At 39.2% G+C, this 24,582-nt stretch overlaps 2 protein-coding genes across 2 annotated transcripts; one reads left to right on the plus strand and one right to left on the minus strand.

Annotated features, from left to right (window-relative positions):
• Positions 1 to 501: 501 nt before the first annotated feature.
• LOC139465349 (E3 ubiquitin-protein ligase RNF113A-like) lies at positions 502 to 15,129 on the minus strand. The gene is made up of 9 exons (XM_071247053.1): positions 15,015 to 15,129; positions 13,908 to 13,984; positions 12,078 to 12,176; positions 11,236 to 11,453; positions 9,851 to 9,957; positions 9,497 to 9,580; positions 3,393 to 3,486; positions 1,112 to 1,218; positions 502 to 695 (listed from the first exon to the last, which is right to left on the minus strand). The coding sequence occupies exons 1-9, from the start codon at positions 15,127 to 15,129 to the stop codon at positions 502 to 504; spliced, it is 1,095 nt and encodes a 364-aa protein (XP_071103154.1).
• A 266-nt stretch (positions 15,130 to 15,395) lies between these two features.
• Positions 15,396 to 23,915, plus strand: LOC139465350 (D-ribitol-5-phosphate cytidylyltransferase-like). The gene is made up of 9 exons (XM_071247054.1): positions 15,396 to 15,538; positions 16,406 to 16,566; positions 17,819 to 17,919; positions 18,574 to 18,723; positions 19,549 to 19,653; positions 20,421 to 20,466; positions 21,874 to 21,971; positions 22,392 to 22,673; positions 23,759 to 23,915. The coding sequence occupies exons 1-9, from the start codon at positions 15,396 to 15,398 to the stop codon at positions 23,849 to 23,851; spliced, it is 1,179 nt and encodes a 392-aa protein (XP_071103155.1). The 3' UTR covers positions 23,852 to 23,915.
• Positions 23,916 to 24,582: the final 667 nt, after the last annotated feature.

Raw genomic sequence — 24,582 nt, forward strand, 5'->3', positions numbered from 1 at the left:
CCTTTAATGAAAGCTAGGCTATCCCTTTTATCAAGCAATTAAACATAACCTAGAATATGCCTGAAAAAAGAGCATCTCTCTGTATTCCCTCCCCATTCTATCTGAACCAACTGTACCTCATCCCAAACTACTGATTCCAACCCCCAAGCATTCTCCTTGTGCCCCACCCCTTGTCCCCTACTCCACCTGATTCCACCCCCTGAGACGCAAGCCACACCCATGTCAGAGCCACTCTCCTGCCCCACCCCTTGTCACATCCCCTTCTCAACCTGATTCCACCCCCCTGAGGCGCGAGCCACACCCGTCCCAGAGCCACTCTCCTGCCCCACCCCTTGTCACATCCCCTTCTCAACCTGATTCCACCCCCCTGAGGCGCGAGCCACACCCGTGTCAGAGCCACTCTCCTGCCCCATCCCTTGTCACATCCCCTTCTCAACCTGATTCCACCCCCGAGGCGCGAGCCCCACCCGTGTCAGAGCCACTCTCCTGCCCCACCCCTTGTCACATCCCCTTCTCAACCTGATTCCACCCCCCTGAGGCGCGAGCCACACCCGTGTCAGAGCCACTCTCCTGCACCACCCCTTGTGTTGTCCCCTGATCCACATCATTCCACCCCCCAGCACCAAGAGCCTCCCCTGTGTCAGAGCCACTCTCCTCTTCCTCCTCTTCATGTTTCTTCAGCTTCTTAATGAGATCTGCAAGAACAAAACCACCACATATCAGTTCCCTCTCACATACCATCAAATACAGACTATTGCTTGTTTCTTGACCTTGCAATCAGCAATATTCCAGCTGTCACTAAATCTGGACCAAACAAACTAGTTATTGATATTACGACCAACGCTCCACTCTGCTGTGGTGCAAAGACAGCAAAAGCGGCACCATTAACAAGTGATGAATGCATGAGTGAGTGAGTGAGCACCATGCCACTTTTAGCAATATTCCACCTGGGGATCAAACTGTCCACCTTCTGCTCTCCAGACAGATGCACTCTCCACTGGACCACAGAGGCAGTCAAATGCATCAGGAAGGGAGAATTAACCAGATCTAGAAATATGAATCCTCTTATGCAGATTACACAACACCACTGATACCTAACACACCGACTCACCTTTAGCAGGGTTGAATACACCATTGGTTTGTTCATTACACACAAAGCATCTTCTAGACTTTTTGAATTGACTCAGTGCACATTTCTCACAGAAATAGTGCTTGCATCTGAAAAACCAAAGGAACATGTATCCTTATGATAGTCTTTGAACAAGGCTATTATCAAATATTGAATTTATATTTCTTATGTTGAAGCCTTCAGACTAATACTTAGAGGCCAGATGTGGTTTAACGTCGCATTCAAGATTACTGCACTTACATAACGTGTGTGTCTGCTTGTACTCATCCAGACTTCTGCAGGTTTTATAGTGCTAGCCCACTGAGATACCACGCCGCAGTTAAACATGGTTACCCAACTCAGGCACAGAATACTGACTTCGCGTTGATCAGTCCTTGTTTTAGACCCTAAATGTCAAGTGCCGGGCAGAGCAACAACAAGTATCATCTTTAACGTCTTTTGATGACATGACTGGGGATCGAACCTCTGACCTTCCACTCTCCGGGCAAACATTCCATCCACTAGACCACGAAGGTGGTTACTAACATTTAGCATGTTCAGAGCACCTCTCTGTGAGGAAACCAACCACACTTGATTTTGAGTCAGGTTAGCTAAACAATGGGGAAGGTAACAGTGTGGCATTTTGAATCATTAACATTTTAAAAATGGCAGATTGCATTTTGCATACCTGACTTTTCTATTCTTTCAGGAAATACACTCAAACGATCAATGGTTGAATTTCTTCAATCAACTCCACATCCATAATCCTGATAATAGGACTAAGGTTCCTGATCATGTGCAATAATCAGATCCTCAAGGATATCCTCAAGGAACCATGCCAAATGTCCCCAACCTGAAACCACTATATTCACTCATGCCTTGGACCCTCAATAATTATAACTCAGTCTCCATGGCTCATAACAGTGAGTGAGTGAGTTTGGTTTAACTCATAACAGACCCTGTAGACCTTGACAAATGGAACTTCACTCTGGCTAGACTAAGACACAGACAAATCATCATGATGGCGACAACTGGCTGAGCTAATAAATGCTCCGAAATTGGTCGATAGAGAAAAAACAATTAGACAAGGCCAATATGCAGCCTGTTAATCAAACAAGCTGGGCTGACATTGAGAGATAATATACCTGTAGCTGATGTATCATGGCTAGACAGTAACATACTGGCCCGCGGGATTAAATGATAAATGGATCTACAACTGTATACCACAGAATACTACATGGCTACATTCAAAGTTGATGTGACAAAGCAGTTACGAGGCCTCATTTCTCAGTTGTCGTCTAGTGGTTGGAGGAGCCATTTCTAGAATCAATACAAGTGCATCAATATGTCTGGGGTTTTGTGTTGTGTAACAGCCATGATAGCCAAGTATATTGGAGTATTCAACTCACTAAGTATTCTTATTTACTTTCAGGGTGTCACGAGTCATCGATGTATCATTATTTACACCTGGCGATACACGATACGCCAACCCAAGTATCAATTCATGTTTGGATTGTGTCACTTTTCAAAAAGTAATTATAAGTTTTGATATAAACCAGCCTGATAATAAGTTACTTGGCCAACATTACCCTACTGGCTATCAAGAAACATCAATGCTAAATGCCTGCATGAAAGTATTAGTGAGTGAGTGAGTTGGGTTTTACGCCGCTTTTAACAGTATTCCAATTATATCGCAGCATGTCAGCTTAATTATGTTAATGTGGGAGGAAAGCCCGAAGTGATGCAGTTCTCAGACATTTACCACTTCGGTGAAACCCAAGAGCACGGGTATGGTGCTGACAAACCTAGAAACATAATCGGGGCGAACCGGGATTCTAACCCACAATCATAGGTTTCTGGCGTGCCCAAGGGACGCAACTCTGCACAGCAAATCACGGCGCCTAAGACGACCGGGCCACCTGTGCCCCCGAGTTCATTACAGTATGGGGATGAAGATTTTCTAGTGTTTGCCATGAACCATGAAGCTGTTTTGATAACACTGTAGGCAAAGTGCACTGTAGGCAATATGACACCATTTGCTGGAGCATGAGGTGGGCATATTGTGATACAACTACTAACTCAGGGATTTATCCTGGATTCCTGGAACATGGGATCAAAATTGTTATATTGTACCAAACAGGACTGTTTAATGTTATTGGTATTGCAATCTGTTTCATCACCAGGTTTTCATCTGTGTGAGACAATATTGACACCGATGTATGGCTGCTGGGGATGTGGAGAAGGCAGTTTGTTCACTACCCTGTAAGACTACTGATGCACTCACTTGGTTATTATTGGGTTCTTGAAAGAATCTCGACATATGAAGCATTTGAAGGGGAGATCATCTTCATCACTGCTGATCTCGTAGTTTCGTTCATCTGGAATGACAGACCAAGTACAATTAGTTTGTGAACATATACAGGGCCAGAATAAACATCAACAACAACACAACAAAAACACATAGGTGAGCCGAGACCCATGATGTTTCACTACTGTCTGATCTATATGTTCAACATGAACAGACATACAGTGATAGAAAACACGAGTAACAATCTACGTCTGGCCCCGGGATCATGAAAGTGGTCTTAAATTTTGCTAAGCACGAATTTTGTCTTAAGTTTTTAAGATTTTGCTTGGCTAAGATTTTGGTCTAAGACTGGATCTTGAAACAGTCTTAGCAAAATCTTAGCTAAGTCTAAATTTAACTGTAAATATTAAACTGCTTAAAAAAAAAACACTGCTAAGTTTTGTCCAAGAACTTATTCTGCGTTGAAAAACAGGAATATTTTTCGCCTTTTAGCGTTCACTGATAAAAGTACTGTTCGACCTTTAGCAGCTTTACCGAAACTGTGAGCGAACAATATACTGCCTAATATTTGAACGACATAAATAGACATCAAATGGAGTTATATCCATATGTTTAACAACATAAATTCAGTGTGAAAAATAGCCTGCCGTAAATGACGAAATCTGATTTAACTCTGACGTCAAATGGCGACAGAGAGGTCACACACCTTCAAAGAAAAGGGGGCATAACTCAGCTATGCTTAGCACTAGTTTATTGTAACTAAGGTCTCACCATGCTCACGGTGAGAATGAATTTTGGGTAAGGACAAAATATTTTCGTGGTGTTTTGTTGACGAGGAACCAAACTATTCCAACACAAATATCGATATTGAAACTGTATACGTTTAGGCATTAAAAAAACCCATAAGAAATGATGAAATTGTACTTCATAAAAAATAAGTGATAATGGATGGCTCAATCTCATCCATAAATTAGTCCTTAAATTCCAACATTCTCCTGATTGTGCAAGTGTTATTTGACCAATGTTGCACCATTATTAATGGAGCACTAATCGTATCATCAATTGTAATGAATTATTTTTTAAAATGACACCATTCTACTTGACGTCATGGCTGTTTTTATGTTTTTGACAACGTCAGAGAAAGACGACACTGGTATTTTGATTAATATATATCTCCCCTAATTTTCGTTCATGGTATGGAAAAAGTCTATGTGTAAAACGGAATTTGACGCTTTTTCAAAACAAAATAACAAGGCTGCTTTTTCCATGTAAATAATGTCTTGAATAGATAAACAGTTCGATAGAGTACAATGTATCTAAATTGGACAAGACATACACCTGTTTGGCATCAATTTTACATAATCAAGTACTCAAAAAAATATTTCAAAACAAACAAAATTATATTCAATATTGGACTTGTATTTGTTCATTTCAGTTTCAGTTATAAAATATGAAACGGCTATTCATGGACACTGTTTATATGAATTTATAAGATTGACTATTACACTCCCAAGAAATACGTACATGCTGCAGTTACAATTACATTTCATTATGTAACACTTGTCCAAATTAAAGAAATATTGTATACGACACTATAAACTTATCAATTTAAGATGTAAACATTGCACAAACAAATAGGAGATTATCAAAGGTTCAAATATGTTGTGGTCTATATCTTCGTATGATATCATATTGAACATTGATTAATATCCAAAGTGAAATTAAATATGTGAAAAAATTTTTCAAAAGATATGCAAGATCTACATCATGAAACAGTAAACAGCAGGATACACTGGTCGTGTGTACTTTCATTCAAGGACTTCACTTCAAAGAAATTACCAAATATGTACCATAATGTTGAAGTATGACATCACTACCGGTGACCGAATTTTAAAAAATGGCATGTTGACTGTCAACAGTGCACGGGATTTTGCGAGGATACTTTCGTTGATTCAGGGTTCGTATCTACATAAATGTGACATGTAAGTAATCAGAAACATTCTGACAATCTGTGTACTGTTATTTGTTGTCATATTTTCCATTGAAACCAACGGAAATGGTCAGAATTTCAGATGAATACTGTTGTCGTTGTGTGTGATTTTGCGTCAGTCATAGTCTCGCACAGAATGGAAACTTCGACAATTTCTGATGATATCAAATCATTGCAATGTATCTATTTTTAATTCCCTAATTTTTCCTACGATTCTCTTCCCATGTATATTCTGAAAATGCTGAGCCAATATATTCAACAAATAGACGAATGGCTTTGTTTACATTTCCAACAAGTGCAGATTTTTCAGCGTCCGTTTTCACACCTCATTTATTTTGCTTAATTCATCTAGACAATTTGTATTGGTGACAAACACTATTTGGCATTTGATTCTAAAATGTATGAGAATTCAATGATGGAGATATGGCTGACACAAAACGACTGAGACACTAAAAGGTGAAAAGCCCCAGTGGAAACAAACTGATCATGAAGGAATATCAAAACTTGAATAATAGGTGGGAGACTGTGGGAGCGTTGAGTGGGGTGTGCCAGTTCAACACTGACTAAACCAACGATGAAAACAACGGTAGAATGACGAAATCTATATCTTTCAAAGAGCTCTTCGTCGCTGTACTTATGAAGAGGGTTGAATCGGTCTCGTTGAATTGCTATTTTTTGCTTTTTAGCCCCAAGGCGATGCATGAGGCGTACAACCTCCACCATCTTCCTTGCAACAAATTTTGTCTTAAGTCTACTCAGGAGCAGTCTTAAGACTGAAGATCAAATTTTGTCTTAGACTTAAGATATTCTCATCGATTGAGCTTCATGATCCCCAATTTAAGACAAAATTTGGTCTTAAGTTAGTTTCATGATCCTTGGGCTTGATGTACATGATCTACATGAACAGCTATACAGTGATAGAAAACACGAGTAACGATCTACGTCTGATCTGCATGATCTACATAAACAGACATACAGTGACAGAAAACACGATAAACGATCTACGTCTGATCTGCATGATCTACATAAACAGACACACAGTGATAGAAAACACGAGTATTAATCTACGTCTGATGCACATGATCTACATAAACAGACATACAGTGATAAAAAACATGAGTAACGATCTACGTCTGATCTGCATGACCTACATGAACAGACATACAGTGATAGAAAACATGAGTAACGATCTACGTCTGATCAGCCAAGTCACAAAGAGTAACCTGATCCCCCATCCCAGTTCTTACAGGACAGTTTGTTCTGCATCCCAACACAATCGGTGTTGCATAACAATATATAAGATAGCTACGCGATACATCACAAAGAACAAAGAAGAACAAAGCGTGGTGGTGTATTTCACGATAGAACATTGTTCTCTCTTGATGTCATTTCAGGAGATTCAAACATGTGCTTGCAACTTCATGACGTCATAAATTGGACAATGTTAATATTGAGAGGGAAGTGTATATAAAGTTGTTGCCCATAGAGGTAGCTGGACAGTGCAGATGAACTCAATGGCCGAATAATCGCACCCAAAAGTGGGAGAGATATGCCAATCAGTATTGGCAGAAAAGGTGCAGATAATCAACTTGAAAAATGGGCGAATACAAAAGTTCACCCCCCTGTACATAAAATGGTGTTGTCCGACATTGACAAGATCGGATTCTTTTTAGGGAGTCAACATTATTTAGATATGGGGAAATGTTTTTAAAGCTTGTACATTTTATTGACATCCTTAAAAAGGCTGTACAAAATGTTGATATCTCATATAAGAAATATACGACTCGTGGTCGTTGCTTATCATACAATAAATTTTTAATTTGAAGTTTACACGATATACGGCTTTTCCATTGGACGAGAGGCCGGTCACATGACCACAAAATTGACGTTCATAAGTGTATGAACGACACAATTTGACATTCATACGTTTTTCACGAGATAGTGTTCTTGAAATGACGTAAAAACTGACAGACTACTTCCACATTCCTGGTGAAACTCCTGGGAATTCCCTAGCACGAATACATACATAAGCGTTCTTTCTGACTATTTAGAACCTTTAATCTTGGTCTCAGCGTTTCAGTTTGCATTGAGAAAAGTCAGAGAGATTGACTGCATGATTGTTCACAAACATCCTCGCTACGGCCCATCCTAATGAGCAAAAGAAGAAATGCACATCCAAACTATCGTAGTATCGACTCGATCTGTGTCTAGGCTGACAGTGACCGTCTCCAGCAATCTATGAATTTACCTTGGCGTCTGTTTGACGCATCTTTAATCACCTTTCAATGATCGGTCAGTTGATCAATGATGACTAACACATGTAGCCGCCACAGGTTCATTAACAACTTCGGAAATCTCTCCCGTCACATTTATAGTGTCAGCCATTTTGACGTCTTGTACTTGATATAAATTTATTACGACGCGCTGTCACTGTGACTGACTTACTGAGGTAGTTCTTTACAGACCTTTCTCATCTAATGGTAATATTATTTGAACACATGTGTTGTGTAAGATGTTTCTGAAGAGCAAGTTATGCGCTCATGAGGAACTATTTTATTCTATATATAGCTGGTTGTTGTATGGCTGTAAGTGTAAACATGAAGTCACACGTATTAAATAAAATTGTGTTTAGATCTTGGCCTACATCCTTTGTGATTAAAAAATTATAAGAATTGACCTTCACTTTGTGTGAGTTCATTGGAGTATGAACCTTCATTGAGTGCAGGCCAAACATTGTATGAACGTCGGAGCGTGCGACGACGTTCATACAATGTTTGGCCCGCACTCTATGAAGGTTCATACTCCAATGAACTCACACAAAGTGAAGTTTAATTCTTAAATAAAACACTGCAGGGAGAATAACCAAACCCTGCAGTGTTTTTTTACAGAATAAACAACTCCCACCTGTCATTTATTTCTTAAATCACAGCCATGTCTCTTTTAAAATGTTGCGAGGAATTGAAAATAGATAAGTAACAAAAAAAACCATTACTGATATGATTTGTTTGCTTTCTCACCACAGGGTACATATTAGAACTTTGTTCAGATTTTGGTGAGTAATATGGAAGTTAATGTTAACTCTAGAAAAGAGAGTCCTATAAAGCCTTAAGAAGAGACAGAGGGGCTATGTGTCGTGAGAAAATCTGTTTTTCAAATTCAGTCTCACTAAGTATCTTAGATAAGCGGGCAATGTTTCATTCATGTAACATCAGTAGTTTCTGAGAAAATGTTCCCCATAGCAGACACTATGCACTAAACAAAACTAAATAACATGGATCAAGGGCCATAACTGTGTATCCATAAAATCTAAAAACAATATGACAATAGCAAGGGAAGCAACTCTGGAAAAACATTATTTACAGCACCAATTTTATAAATCAGTCTTAAAAAGTATCTCTTTGATAAGTATGCAAACTTTCATTTATATAACTTCAGTAGTTTCTGAGAAAACCTGTCCCCATTTCACGCAGTATGCACTGAGTGGAAAAGCACAGAGCAAGGGTCACATAAAAAATGATTAACGACACTAATTTTAAAACTCATTTAAGATCATGACCTGTTATATTAGTGTGTAAAACACAATTTCTCAAAGTTAAATACTGTTTTCGACGTAATAAGCGACCCAAGGAGCTCTCAAAATTAGAAGTAGGGGGCTCTTATTAGAATATTATTTTGGTGGAAAAAACAGAGTTGAAAGATAAATTTCGTGGTTTATGCTGATGGCCTGAACTGTTTATATACGACAGATATATTTTTCCAGAATTTAATTGCCCATAATTAAGGGTGCATATAACACACGAGTGCGTATTATACACGAATAAATAAGTCTTGTGTACATTGATCAATCAGAAGGGGTGCTAATTGGGATTGTTCACTTGCCAATATATCAGCAAATATCGCCATGGGCGCTTATTAGAGCGGGGCGCTTATTACGTCGAATACGGTAGTTTTTGAGAAAGTTTGTCCCAACTGAGAAGCCAACGGCACCACCCTAACCACAAGGCCAGCCCATCACTCCAGGAATATTCTTCAAATAGGAAGGCAAAGTAAAATACAGGACTCAATAGGCACCAACAGATGTTGAACTCACCATCTTTGTTGGCCTTTTGTTCGTCTCGCTCCAGCTGCCATCCATGTTTGTAATCACCACGATCGTGCAGGAACTTGCAGCTGTCTGCAACATACAACATCAGTGTCAGCAGGCACTCAATCCAGATTAACAAACATTTTAACAGTCTTTTTACCCTCAGTATGATCATGATGATACTCTCTCAAAAGTAACAATAAGATAAGCCAATAATGAATAATGAAATGACTATAATTTCCAAGTCAGAAGATACGCAGCCATAATGACACGTTCTTGTGAATCAATTAAAGTAAACTTTGTTCTGAAATTCCAATTTGCATATGTATATTTTATGACATGAAAGCTGTTTAACCTTACCTCCAAATCCACAAAAGCCAGTTTCCTTGAAGTCTTTACAGATGTCAGGCTGGTAGTCCCATCTCACAGTCGCCCTCAGGTGGGCCGGAGCTCGGATTGGACCTTTCCTGAAACAGCATATATAGACTTTCTTCAGGGTAGAATGTACCTTGCCTGTCCCTATCGCTCTTTAACACAAGGAATTATATATTCATTTGCAATCGATCAAATATAAGTGTGTAAGACAGAGATGAATTATATTTTGAAGAGGACTAAGGTTTTTCATCTTTTTTTTCATATAATGTTAAGATACGATGGGTAGATCATGTAGTTATCAAGGGCTGAGACTGGCAAAGTCCATGTCTACACTTTGTTCAAATTACACTGTTACACAGTGCAAATGGACGAAAATCTATTCATGAATGACAAATGGAAAACAAAAGCAGTCATTTTTCAAACATAATCAATTCTTACTGGCAGTGTTAGTAATGAAAACCCCATGGAGATTCTGGATTAGAATTGGTCCCTAGCAGCATATACTGGTCATAGTACCCATACAAAGCTACCTCATGGATTGGGTGGTCAGACTCGCTGACTTGGTCCCTAGCAGCCTATGTTGGTCGTAGTACCCATACAAAGCTACTTCATGGATTGGGTGGTCAGACTCGGTGAATTGGTCCCTAGCAGCCTATGTTGGTCATAGTCCCATTCAAAGCTACTTAATGGATTGGGTGGTCAGACTCGCTGACTTGGTCCCTAGCAGCCTATGTTGGTCGTAGTACCCATACAAAGCTACTTCATGGATTGGGTGGTCAGACTCGGTGAATTGGTCCCTAGCAGCCTATGTTGGTCATAGTCCCATTCAAAGCTACTTAATGGATTGGGTGGTCAGACTCGGTGAATTGGTCCCTAGCAGCCTATGTTGGTCATAGTACCCATACAAAGCTACTTAATGGATTGGGTGGTCAGACTCGCTGACTTGGTCCCTAGCAGCCTATGTTGGTCGTAGTACCCATACAAAACTACTTCATGGATTGGGTGGTCAGACTCAGTGATTTGGTTGGCAAGCAAAACGAAGATGTCAAAGACTCCACAATTCACTGCACAGAGTTGCATCCATGATCATGGATTTGAATCCTAAATTCAGAACTGATAACAATCTTGGTTCGTCCTCATCTTGCCCATCTTCATGGGTTTCACCAAAACTGTAAAACGATCATAACGTTACGACTATCCAGTGTTAAAGTATGGGAGTTACGATCACCTTCGCGCTAAGATGGCTTTGTGGAACGGGGTCCTGGACTTTCTTCCCCCCAAAAAGTGACACACCATTGCTTAAGAAATACTGTCAGTGACGTTAACACTCACCCACATGCTGATGACAACCAACATGCAGACAGTCCTACCTGACACTTCCACTGGAAGCATTCCCTGCCGCTGTGTCTTTCTTCTCGTAGTACACGGCGTAGTTGTTCATACCCCGGTAAACCTTGTCATCTTCTTTACCCTTCAGCTCTTTGTTGATGATCTGAGCTCTCTCGAAGATGGCTTGTGCATCCTGCTCCAGAGCAGTGTCTATCTCCACAATGGCCGTCGCTCCCATGTCACCTGGCCCTTCTCGCTTCTAGTAAAGAAGATTCATAATGCACTTAGCATGGACCTACATCAGGAATCGCTAGCTATTAGTAGACTCAGGGCTTTTTTTAATTCTAGAGTTATGGAGCCTTAGAAAATCTATGCTACTGGAACATTATAGTTCACAGAGTTGTCTCCCTTTAACGAGACAAGTGTTGCTCAATAAACAGTGATGTTGAATAGATAGTTGTTTGTTTTTAGCGGATGTCTAAGTTTGTATTTTTGCTAACCAAAATGTCTTATTGTTGATATAAATGCGAGGTTTATTAATGCGAGCAAAGACCACTTGCATCTTTCGCATTTAATTCACGCTCGCGTTAATTTCATGATTTACAGTAATTGTTAGCTGCATGTTTGGAATTGTAAAATCACATTTCTACTGAGAAAACAAACTTGCCATGTATTAATAACAGTCAGTTCAATGAATTACTTATTGCTTCACTGGTTGTTGGCCATCAACCATTTTCATGTGTACTATTTAAACAATATCTGAGCAGGAATATTTGAATTTGATAAATGTTCTGATTCCAAATCCAGATGGACCAGATTTTGGATTACAAACACAGTGCTACAGATGATGTTCCATGTTTCTAGAAGTGGGAACTTTCCCTACCCCTGTTCGACTTGACTTGTATGCCAGGGACAGCCTCGTCTCGTCCTCTGAGCTTTCACTGCTGTAGTTGGCATCATTCGTCACCTTCACTCTCTTTGTCTAAATAAACACAAAAGGATAAACAGGATAGCATAGTTGGGGGTGGTTGTACAGACGTCTCCACAATTGGAGGAGCATTCACTACAGATTACAGTGAAGAAATATATTGTGAACTAACATACATCATTGATTGATTGATTGTTTGTTGTTTAACGCAGCACTCAGTAATATTCCAGGCTTATGATGGCAGTCTGTAAATAATCAAGTCTGGACCAGACAATCCAGTGATTGACATTATGAGCATCAATCCACACAATTGGGATCGATGACATGCATCAAACACGTTGGCGAGTCTGACCACCCGATCCTGTTAGTCGCCTCTTACGACAAGCATAGTCCCATGGGTTTTGAAGACCTATTCTACCCCAGAACTTCAAGGGTCCTAACATACATCAAATCAAACTGTCAAAAGTGAAAATATGCAGAAAGTGTGTGAGTGAGTGAGTTGTGTTTAACGCCGCTTTTAACAGTATTCCAGTTATATCACGGCGTGTCAGCTTAATGTGGGAGGAAAGCCGACGAGCACGGTCATGGTGCTGACAAACCCAGAAACATAATCGGGGACAACCAGAATTCGAACCCACAATCATAGGTTTCTGGCGTGCCCAAGGGACGCAACTCTGCACAGCAAATTGCGGCGCCTTAGACGAATGGGACACCCATGCCCCCAAAAACATGCTTAAAAGGTCAAAACTTATGTGAACTCAATTCTTATGTTGTTTTCCTGGTACTGTGCCTTCTATTCTAAACAGGACAGTATTTTTTTCGAAATCATTTAAATGCCTCCATGATTACATCAGTTTGGTCAAAACCACATTCCATATATTAAATATACAGTCAACCCTGCTTACAAAGCTCTTGGGGCATGAAACATATATTAAGTTATCTAGGGTTTTGAATAAAGTTGGTTTGAGAAACTTGAAAACTTAGTAATTTATGTTTATTCAGTCACTGTATGTAAAACATTATCAGTTTCTTCTATCAAGTGTCTAAGTAAGAAAACATACCACTTTACGGAAAACAACTTTTGGTTTATTGCCAATAGCAACGTGTTGATGTAGATTCTTACACTGTTATGCTTACAATGTCAAGCTGGATGAAAATGCAAAAATGGAATATGTTCTAGATTCATTTCTTATGTTATTTCTTGCACTTATACTTATCTCATTTACAAAATGGATCTTATCTTGAACCTTAACTACAGTGACCTGATTCATTAGCGAGGTAATGGTTTGATTGGTATATATCTTCATCTTTGGATGTCATATCCCAATGAATTATTAAATTAGCTGAAAACAAAACTTTTCGACATTTTACAGACATACAAAGTGTTACACGATAATTATCTATACAAGGTACAAATGAGTACTGCTAGATGTGACAAATGCTTTGAGTGCAGCATTGAAATTTATGTACGCCTAGAAACCTAGTGCTGCATCTGTACCTGCTGACCTATATTTTATCAGCTGATTATGACTGCAATCACACTGTATTAAATTTATTTATAAACTAGATATGGGACATTTGTGAGACATGTTGTTGTGTTAGTGAAGACTATTGCTTTGACTTAATTGGAAAAAATTACAACGATCAGGATGATAATTACATATTTTCAAAACATACTGACACGTTGACATGCTGAGGTCAAATGATGACAAAAAAACGATTCGGCAAGGACCAAGAACATGATAAAGTTATATCATTCTCACAGCTGCTCTCAGATCAACATACCGACTGAACCAGAGGGTTTCTGTTTCCCTGTCTCTTTTGTCGTTTCACAGCCACATTTCCACCATCACTGTCACTCTCTGAAACAAACAGTAATGGAGATAAAACATAAATAATGTCACATGCCTTCAACAGTACATATCTGCGAATCAAGGTTATCTATTTGTAAGAACTTTGTTGAGTAAACATTTGTACTAAAATTTGCATCTGATTATTGCTGATCGAGGAAGTATCTATGCCAACAATGATCCCAGCAGCCTATATTCTTCTATGTCACTACTGGTGGCTGCAAAAACTGGTACAAGCCTTGGAAAACATGATGGTAGCCCCCTCTTAAACAAACTAGTGTTTGTTTAAGATTTTGAATCTTTATTCAAAGTTCCCTTTCAATAATATAGGCTATATATTTGAAGGTAAGCAATTTAGTAAGTGATAAATTAGATACATTTTTAAAACATGTTATGATTTTTTGCCAATCAGGGATGCACACTGGCAGACTTTTAGTACGGAACCAGACCATAGCAACCAGTAGTGACATGTAGAAAAAACTGATATCAAAGGAATTACGTCTTAGGATATTTTCATATGTTTGAAAAGTTGGTGGTACTGTATTCTAAAGGTAGGCCATAGGAAGAACAGATGAGTTGATATGATAATGGCGGCTAGGCCTATACTCATGACACTTGAGAGATATTATTCTAGTTTGGGAAAAATCTCCCAAGCTAATAACTCTAAGATTGAATTAGCTGACCGGATGAATTATTCCCTAAATAGTAACGTATCAACTGCGGAGGCCGGTCTAGATTAATTAAGGGACAACTGTCAACGATGATCAGTTTAATCCGGAACAAATAATGTCAATGTAAATGTATTGTGGAATTAATTCCTAGTAAATGCTGTTCCATGGACATGTGTAGGTTTCCTGGAGAATAATAGTACAAAGAAAAAATTTCAAAGTTTTCACAACAGAAACGGATACTCTTTAACACTACCAGTGCTCTAGTCTATGACATGAGAAATCCAGATCAGAAATCTCAACAATGAGGTCGCGTTCTTGTTACAGGCCGTGTTTGTGTGGCATCCATACAAATGGGAAAAAGGGAAAATAACCTTCACTACTTGATGCTTGCTTTCTTCTTGATACTTGTTTATTAACCCGCTTTTTAAAGCCAAATTTGCTAACTTCTTTCTTGTCGGGTTCATTCACAGGTCCACTGTCAGCCATGATGATTCTAACGTATTGCCTACGATGAAAGCAAACCTTTCATTGGTTAATGTTCTAATCTAAACCGGAAATACAATATTCTACCAATCAACAGCTACATTACAAATGAAAACATCGAAACATGTGTTTACAACTCTCCACGACGTTGTTTTTGTAAGGAGCAATGTTTACTGTCCGCTCTGACATCGCTGTAGGGAGTTAATGTGAAGAATAATCGCGGTTTTTGTTCACAATATCTTTGAAACATACTAACGTTTTTGTCCATAATGAGCAAATCTGTTGATTTTAATTGTGGTGTTGTACTACCAGCAAGTGGAACTGGTGAGCGAATGGGCATTTGTACACCGAAACAGTTTTGTGATGTTTTAGGGAAACCTTTGATCGTCTTCACGATTTCAACATTTCACAGGTGACTGAGTGATACAGAGTCAGATAGCCTTGATTATACATTCAGTGGGTTATTTGCACTTGAAAACATATTCATATTAAAGTCTGCTTTAATCCAAAGATCGTCTATGTAATTTTATTTTCAATTCAACGAGAGCTTTTATTTAAATCAAGTACAAAGCGATGTTAAACCCAGAGAGCAGCTAACTCATTTACTCACTACCTGCTCATTAGACGAATCATGCTTAAATTCAGCCATATTAGTGAAACTAATGGAAGCTGTCATGCAAGTGATACGTTACTTGTCAACCAGTGTCAGTCATTCAATGATGTATTTTTAATTCACTGGGAACAATATCACAATATATTTCCAAGTGTGCCCCACAAGGGCACTTAGATTGGAATCCTAGCTAAATCCATGATGTAGGACAGTTATTGTTTTTTCCATGTCTATAACCCTTATGTTAAGAATGATAGATGTAGTGTCGTTAGATTCCATAACTACAGCAACATACTCCAACAACACGTGTATTTTGAAAAATTGATGTTGTCCGGAGCATGATTTAATTGTCTCATCAGGGTTTGTAATGTGTATTTTCCATGAAGTATAAGCATGAATTCTTTGTTTACAACTGATGACTTGTAGAGTATACAGAGTTAGAAACAGTTTTAGTCCACTAGTCCTTAAAATGATTCGTCACGATATGGCTGAAATATTGCCGATGTGACGTAAAGCATTAACTCACTCACTCACTTAAAATGATAAGATATAGCAAGACCCTTAAAAAGCGCTAATTTCTTCTGGTCCTTATGATACCTTAACTATTGGGCACTTTGGCAAGGACTATAGGACTAGTACCAATTTCTAACACTGGTATATGTGTGAAAGGTTTCCATGGATCAAGTTCATCATTGTGACAGTGTCGGAGAGCTGCAAGGACACCATGCTCCAGCTGGTAACAGACTACAACCTACACAAGGTCACTGTTGTTGCTGGGTCGACAACAAGGCACAGATCTATCTACAATGGCATCAAAGCAGTTCCAAGTGGTACATCCGAATGAATAATAATATCCAGTATTAATAATGATTTAGCAATAATAGAAAACATGTAACACAATGATATAACCATTAGTTAATAGGATGAACATTCACACATACATATATGATTTATTTGCAATAACAAGAGTGTGTGAAACGGATTTGTGCAGAAATTGCAATATTATAGGTGTAACCATGGTAACAATGTGGCATGATGTGGTTTGTAAGCAGGGAGAAACACAGCAATTGAAAGCATAGGCCAAAATTTTATGCTGCCGGGGCATGTTTCAAATTACAGTAAATTTAATCTCAGTCAAGTATCTGTGGTTTGTGCTTTTAAACAAAACAACATGCAAGGTTTGCTTCATGTTCTACACAGGATTGCAGATTGATCTTTTAGTTATTTTTTTCTTTCAAGGAATCTGTCCTATTGTCTCCTGAACATGCTGAATGTCTGTCATACATGTGAATAATCTCTCTGTATATATATGTGTGTCAATTCATTGCTTGTGTTTCTCATGTTTACATTGGCACCCTACTGAAAACATCACGCAACTAGTCACCATTTAGCTTAAATTTCCAGTAAGGTAGAATTATGCAGTGTTACCTCCCTTAGCAGTTCAAGGATCCTCTGGTTGTTGGTTATGATGTCAGATCACCCCTACTTTGTTCCTTGATCTATGGTCATGATCTACCTCACTTTGGGCTTCTCACCAAACAAATGGAGAGAAACCTACCAGGTGTTTTAGATGATGTTCTCTTGACTGTCATAATTGATAAGATACTTTTCAATAACCATTTAGTCTTGTTTGATTTCAAATATTCAGAAGAATTGACAATGAAAAAAATACTGTCAGTAGCTTCATCTACCACTGATTGATACTTTTTTTGCAATTAAAAAAATCTATGTGTAGTACTACACATAGATTTTTTTAATTACAAAAAATTCCAAAATTCCCAATCGGACATGTCCGGTGCATATGACCGTTTCCGGACCCGTTTCCGGACCCGTTTCCGGACCTCTGCATTACTGCATGCTATGGAGTGCTGTAGAAGCACATGGTATTGTTTCCATTACAGCAGCGCCACACATACTGTGTGTGAACTGTGTCAGGCGTGACATCATCAGTGTATGACGCCATTGTCAGTAAATGATTGGATGTTTTCGTTGTGATTTGCCCCAAATACATGACACTCTGGTTGTCATTTTAAGACATAACGGTACCCATGATAACTCACTGATACATGTGGACTGTTTCAGTATGCAGTGCACCTGATGTTGTCTTGATTCATGATGCAGTGAGAATATTTGGTGAAGAAGATCTCATCCGAGACATTGCCTTGGCTGCTAACAAACATGGGGTAATGATCTTTGCTTTTCTTGTTAATCCTGACCATGTTTATGTGGTGTGGTAGCCTAGTTGTAACAGTGTTTACTCATCACGCCAGAGTTCTATTCACCCACAGGTACCATGTGTGAAACCAAGTACTGCCGTCCCCCCACATCTTGTGCCGTCTTGCAGGAATATTGCAGCAAGCCGTGTAAAAAACATACTAACTCAGTTACCCACTCAAACATGTTGAGTATTCACATCATCATCAGACCCGTGAAGATTCCGGGGTAGAATAGGTCTTCAGCAACCCATGCTTGCCGTAAAAGGTGACTATGCTTGTCGTAAAAGGCGACTAACGGGATCGGGTGGTCAGGCTCGCTGACTTGGTTCATGCATGAATCGATCCCAATTGTGTGGATCGATGCGCATGATATTAATCACTGGATTGTCTGGTCCAGACTCGATTATTTACAGACCGCCATCATATAGCTGGAATATTGCTGAGTGCTGCGTTAACCAACAAACCAACCAACCAACCAACATCATCATCACCATGTGACAAGATGCTGTGTAAAACCGAATGATTGTTTTCATGTGAATCTCTTTGTCATGCATGCATCATGCGTGAAAGTATTTGCTACTAAGTTATTAAGCTGTCACTAAGACATTGTTATTCTACCAGGCATCAGGAGTGACCCGTCCCCTCGTATCCACAGTGATTGCGTCCGATTCTGAAGGGATGTTGACAGAGTCCCTGGACAGAAATCAGTACGCTGCGAGTGAGATGCCACAGGGCTTTAAGTACCACGTCATCAAACAGGCCTATGAGAAGGTAATCATAATGCAGATGAGCATAGTGTTTCAGAATTACCTCGTTAACAGGCCAATGAGAAGGTAATTCTAAAACAGACAGCGACAAGGATTTACACATGAGGGAACCACACTCAAAGGATTGTCATTTGAGGAATCGATAATCACACATGGTATAATTTACTTTCATTATGTAAGGTGGAAATGTTCTAATGCCAGGCCAATTTAATGACTTGTTTTACTGATTTTTATGCCAAAAAATGCCTGAAGGCAGTAAGGAAAAAAGAATGTTTTCAACATAAAAAATATCACTGGATGGTAGATTGGTCCAGGCAAACATTCACCATCCTTCCCCTTTTGTTATTGGGGAACTAACGAAACAAGTTCAAGCAGACCTAAACTGTCCACAGACTGTGACCCAGTGTTTTGGTCAATTTGACCAGTGTCAGTTATCCCTTGACCGGTCAAAGCCACATCAGACTTTGCTTCGGCCATCGGGGCAAGGGTTAGGGACCGACATCACTTCAAAAAGGGGTCTCTCTTTTGCAACAGACAACTTTAGAGCTATTCAAATGTAATCAGTGCATTTTTTGTCTCATTTCTGCTGGTGCATATATCCCAGTCTCATTTTATGAAGAGCAGAAAAATGTCTTACTTTCTACTTGCCATCAAAAGTTCTGCTCTGATGAAAGACGGGTTGTCTGTGAATCATTCCCTTACTTGTGCTCATTCCACCAGGTTGTAGTCAGCCCAGCTAATAGTTTCAGTATATGTGCTGAGAAGTGTATGTAGCACATCTGACTAATATCAAAAAGCATAGATTTGAAGGTTTACGTTTTATTGACAGAGTACTGACTTTGATTTTGACTACGGTACTGAGTGTCTTGTGCTGGCCAAGAAGTATGCCGGGGTGAACGCGTGTATCGTGCCAGGCAAGCCTTATTTATGGAAGGTAAGCATGTTCACATGCAGGTGTCGACTCAGTGTTGACAGGAGGTCAATGTACAAGTAAAGCCTCAGTGTTACATGAATAACACAAGAATACAGGACATTATGTCAGAGCTCCAGATAAGCTTTTGGTGTTGTGGGTATTTTACCCATGCATTTTAAAATCATTGGGTATCAGTAATTCTATCTGGGTATTCAAATTTCTGTTACCCACTAGTTTTTTCAAATGTGGGTATTTAAGTTAAATATTTAAAAACACTTCATCTAGTCCCTGCAAACCGTTGTCGTGTGGGTTAGAGAGCTTTATAGGACTCAAAAATACCACGATACTTCCACAAGAAAGTGTGATGGCAAATGATCATGATGTAACTATCATCGTGGTGTTTGGCAAGGTTGACAGAATGTCCGTATATAATTTCAAAATAAGTTTGATTTGCTAATCGAATACGCAGGGTTACTTCACAATATTTTGATGATACACACTAGTTTTATTTTTGTAGCGTATCTGTAATGTTCGTTGCGTATCTGATACGCTTAATTTTATTTCACTGCATATTTCTGCATTTCTTATGTATTGACAGAACTTTGGAATGTTTCTGCTTCTTATTGTGTTTTCGAAAATACTGGAAAGGATCACTTGTTAAACAAGAAACTAGTGTGCAGAATCCATTTTTTCAACAATGTTTTAAGAAATATCAGGAGTTAGAACAGTATATTGATATATCCTGTATGGAGTAACTTCCTGACTTGGACTGTTTACTTTCTGCCCAGGTGACCCACAAGAAGGATTTATATGCTGCAGAAGCCATGTTGAAAGGTACTTCATCATCTTGAGACCTGTGAAGATTCCGGGTTAGAATAGGTCTTCAGCAACCCATACTTGCCATAAAAGGCGACTATGCTTCTCGTAAAAGGCGACTAACGGGATCGGGTGGTCGGGCTCGCTGACTTGGTTGATACATGTCATTGATCCCAATTGCGTGGATCGATGCTCATGATATTAATCAGTGGATTGTCTGATCCAGACTCGATTATTTTACAGACCGCCATCATATAGATGGAATATTGCTGAGTGCGGCGTTAAACAACCAATCAACCAATGATCATCACGATTATGCAGGGATTGATCTAGGCCTACGGGATATCCTGATATTCAGTTCCAAATCTGAAGCAAATATCAGCAATAATTAACAAGTAGGAATTAAGGTTTACCACTATAGGTTAATATGCCTGATGGTATGGCTTTGGAGAGGTCAGTGACATGTTTAATTCAACATGATTGAATTCCATGTACCTCCGAATACAAGAAAATGATAACTTAAATAAAATAATTTTGAAATCTTTGGTAGGCATTAGAAGTTGCAAGAACATGAAGACCTCCATGTGAATAGCCTCCATTGCACAAGATGGACAATCATTAGAAATACCATCCTCTATGATAAAATCACCAGCTACAAATGTTGTATTCGTACCTCACTCAAGTGCAGTTGTTGCTGCCAATATCACTCAATACTATTGTCATTTGTTTTTAAATTTTTATTTAATATTGAGCAATATGTACATGAGTAATAAACTTCACTCATTCCTGTAAAATGCTGATTTTATTACGAGTATATAAGCAAAATATATCTAACTTGTTTTCACTTGTTAGACAAACTTGAAATGCTTTAGTTGTAATGAAAAGGATATCTCTATTTGGTAACTAACTACCGGTATCAATTATCATTGTATTTGGGATATAAAAGCAATGATCTTGCTCAAAGTTTGAAGGGGCATACTTCCATACCATTCCGAAAAATTTAAATATTTTGGATGACAATCAGTCAGTGTCCCAGAACATGAACCAATCTAAAACCTTGTAACCATGGTAACAGTTGGGTGGGACATACTTCCATACCATGCCGAAAATTAAAATATTTTGGATGACAATCAGTCAGTGTCCCAGAACATGAACCAATCTGATACCTTGTAACCATGGTAACAGTAGGGTGGGACATACTTCCATACCATTCCGAAAATTAAAATATTTTGGATGACAATCAGTCAGTGTCCCAGAACATGAATCAGTCTGAAACCTTGTAACCATGGTAACAGTTGGGTGGGACATACTTCCATACCATTCCGAAAATTAAAATATTTTGGATGACAATCAGTCAGTGTCCCAGAACATGAACCAATCTGAAACCTTGTAGCCATGGTAACAGTAAGGTGTTTGTTTTCACAGAGCAGTTTCTCCAAGTAGCCATACTGTCCACAAGCGGCCAAGCCACGTTAGTGGACACCCTTGAGAGAGAGCTGAGTACTGCCCTGAGATCTGAGCAGGTGAGGAAGGGTGGAGTGTGTGAAGTTGTGAGAGTCCATTTTTGTACAAGAGAGAAAAAGGAGAAAAAAAACAACTTTTCAGCAATAGATGGCTGTATTATGTGGCATGATAATTTGAAAAGTATGTGAGTGAAACAAAGTAAAAAATATTTATGATGTATAGTTTTGTAAGTGTGTTGTAAAATATCAAAACTAAAATGTATAGTTTTATATGTTGTGAAATGTAAAAAATACAATGTATAGTTTTATAAGTACCGATATGTTTTAAAAGTATTAGAAATATAATGTATAGTTTTGTAAATATGTTGTAAAAAAATCAGAAATAAAGTTTGTGATTTTGGGAGATTGTTGCAAAACATCCTTGTAAGATGTATAGTTGCATAAGTAAATTGAATACCCCATGTGATACTCTGTCTGCAGGTGAAAGTGACATCAGAGATAATCCCAAAATCCAACTCCCCCAGTGAACATCCCAACACCTTCATCCACATCCACACCTCGCAGCCAAGTGATTGGTCAACTCTGAACCCTGCCACCCGTCCGTGGGGTGACCGGCTGTTGTTTGACCACTGCCACATCCATGTGTTTCTGCTGGACCCGACCCAGGTGTCCGCCCAGCATCACCAACTGAGTGTCCACTTCAAACAACTAGCCAAGCAGCTGCAGGATCAGCATTTCATAGTGTACGCTGTTCTAGCTCAGGTACTTCCCTCCCTCAATACAAGTAACCTAGCTGTTAGGGCTGGGACGGGTTACTTGGGTCCCCAGGTCGGGTGGTTACTGAGAAGGACCCGGGTACCCACAGGACTACCCGGACCCGTTTTGAGTCACATGATATATTGTTTAATGACAAAAATTATCTAGAACTCTATGGTTACACTACATGTCACTAATGTTCGCATTTCTTTCTGACTGTGCACCCATTCCTTCTGATTTTTCATATTGTTGAATAAAGATATAACTTAATTCAACTTCAGTGTATTAATGACCAGATTGTTAAATACGTGTATCTTAATACGTTTTGCCAGGGCTATGCTAAAAATATTCCCAATCGGACATTTTGAGACATCTCCTGAGACCTACAGTGGGTACCCGGGTGGGGGCGGGTAATAGGGTGGGTGGGTAACCGGTGGGTGGGTACCCGGTAGTAAATTTGGACTCGTCCCTGCCCTACTAGCTGTATGGTTGGTTGGTTGGTTGGTTGGTTGGTTGGTTGGTTGGTTGGTTGGTTGGTTGGATGGTTGGTTGGTTGGTTGGTTGGTTGGTTGGTTGGTTGGATGGTTGGTTGGTTGGTTGGTTGGTTGGTTGGTTGGTTGGTTGGTTGGTTGGTTGGTTGGTTGGTTGGTTTGATGTTTTACGCCGCACTCAGCAATATTCCAGCTATATAACGGCGGTCTGTAAATAATTGAGTCTGGACCAGACAATCCAGTGATTATATATCATGAGCATCAATCCACGCAACTGGGATCGATGACATGCATCAACCAAGTCAGCGAGCCTGACCATCCGATCCCGTTAGTCGCCTTTTACGACAAGCATAGTCGCCTTTTATGGCAAGCATGGGTTGCTGAAGACCTATTCTACCCCAGATCTTCAGGGGTCAGTTTCATGATGAGAATATAAAGTTTCTGAAAAACAATAGCTAGCATATTCCAAAGGACGCAGACTAGTTTATTTGCCAATGTGAGCCTCACATCATAATTTTTTTAATTTTTTAGCCTGCTCTGGTTTTACCATCTTAAACAATAAATAAAAGTCAGGTGAATAATAAGTCCTATGTATTTCAGACAACAGCAAGCAGTGAGGCAGTGTCAGCAATGGTGAAGCATCTCGTCTTCCACAGAAGTACATCGCTCTCAGGGCAAGTCTTCCTTGTGTGACATGAGTTGTCTCCCTTCTCCATAATCATTACGTCTTCTCATCCTCATCTTGTTTCTGATACTGTCAAAACGTACGCGATACATACACTTTATATAACACAAACCTCAACATTCATCTACCATACTTTTGAAGAAAACTCTTAAGAAATATGTAAGCAGGTACTTTTCAGGAACTGAATTTCAAGAATAATTTATCTCTCATACCTGACCTACAATTGTTTGCTCAGTTTTATTGTTATATGTTCATATCAATGATCGGCATCAAGCACTATTACCAAAACAATATCTCACTGACTGTTGTTCATGATTTCTGCTCATGAATATTTTATTTTGGCTTTTTTTTTCTTGCACAAGTAGGTTTGAGTCCAGACTAGTACAAGCACACACGTGCATGCACGTCGCTATATAAGTGCAATAATCTTGGACGCGACGTGAAACTACATTTCGCCTCACCTTGTGCACATGTCAAGGTGCGCACCCATGGCAGATGTACCTATACTGGTCCTGCAACAATATCTGTTTGGTTGGCTTATGATATAACTGGTTGTATTATAAAACATGATCTCAATCTTTGAATTTAAAGACTGTTACAGTTTACCTGTTTTTCAACACAAAGGTGTAATACTAGTTATAACAGCAGGGTTTTGTGTGTAAGGTGGGAAACCACTATGGCTCATTTATTGTACGTGATACTTGAAGGTTTGGAGGTGTTTGAATTTAAGTACCCCTCA

This window comes from Haliotis cracherodii, unplaced genomic scaffold, assembly GCF_022045235.1.
Source record: "Haliotis cracherodii isolate W230 unplaced genomic scaffold, xgHalCrac1.p SCAF_18, whole genome shotgun sequence".
NCBI classification, from domain to species: domain Eukaryota; kingdom Metazoa; phylum Mollusca; class Gastropoda; order Lepetellida; family Haliotidae; genus Haliotis; species Haliotis cracherodii.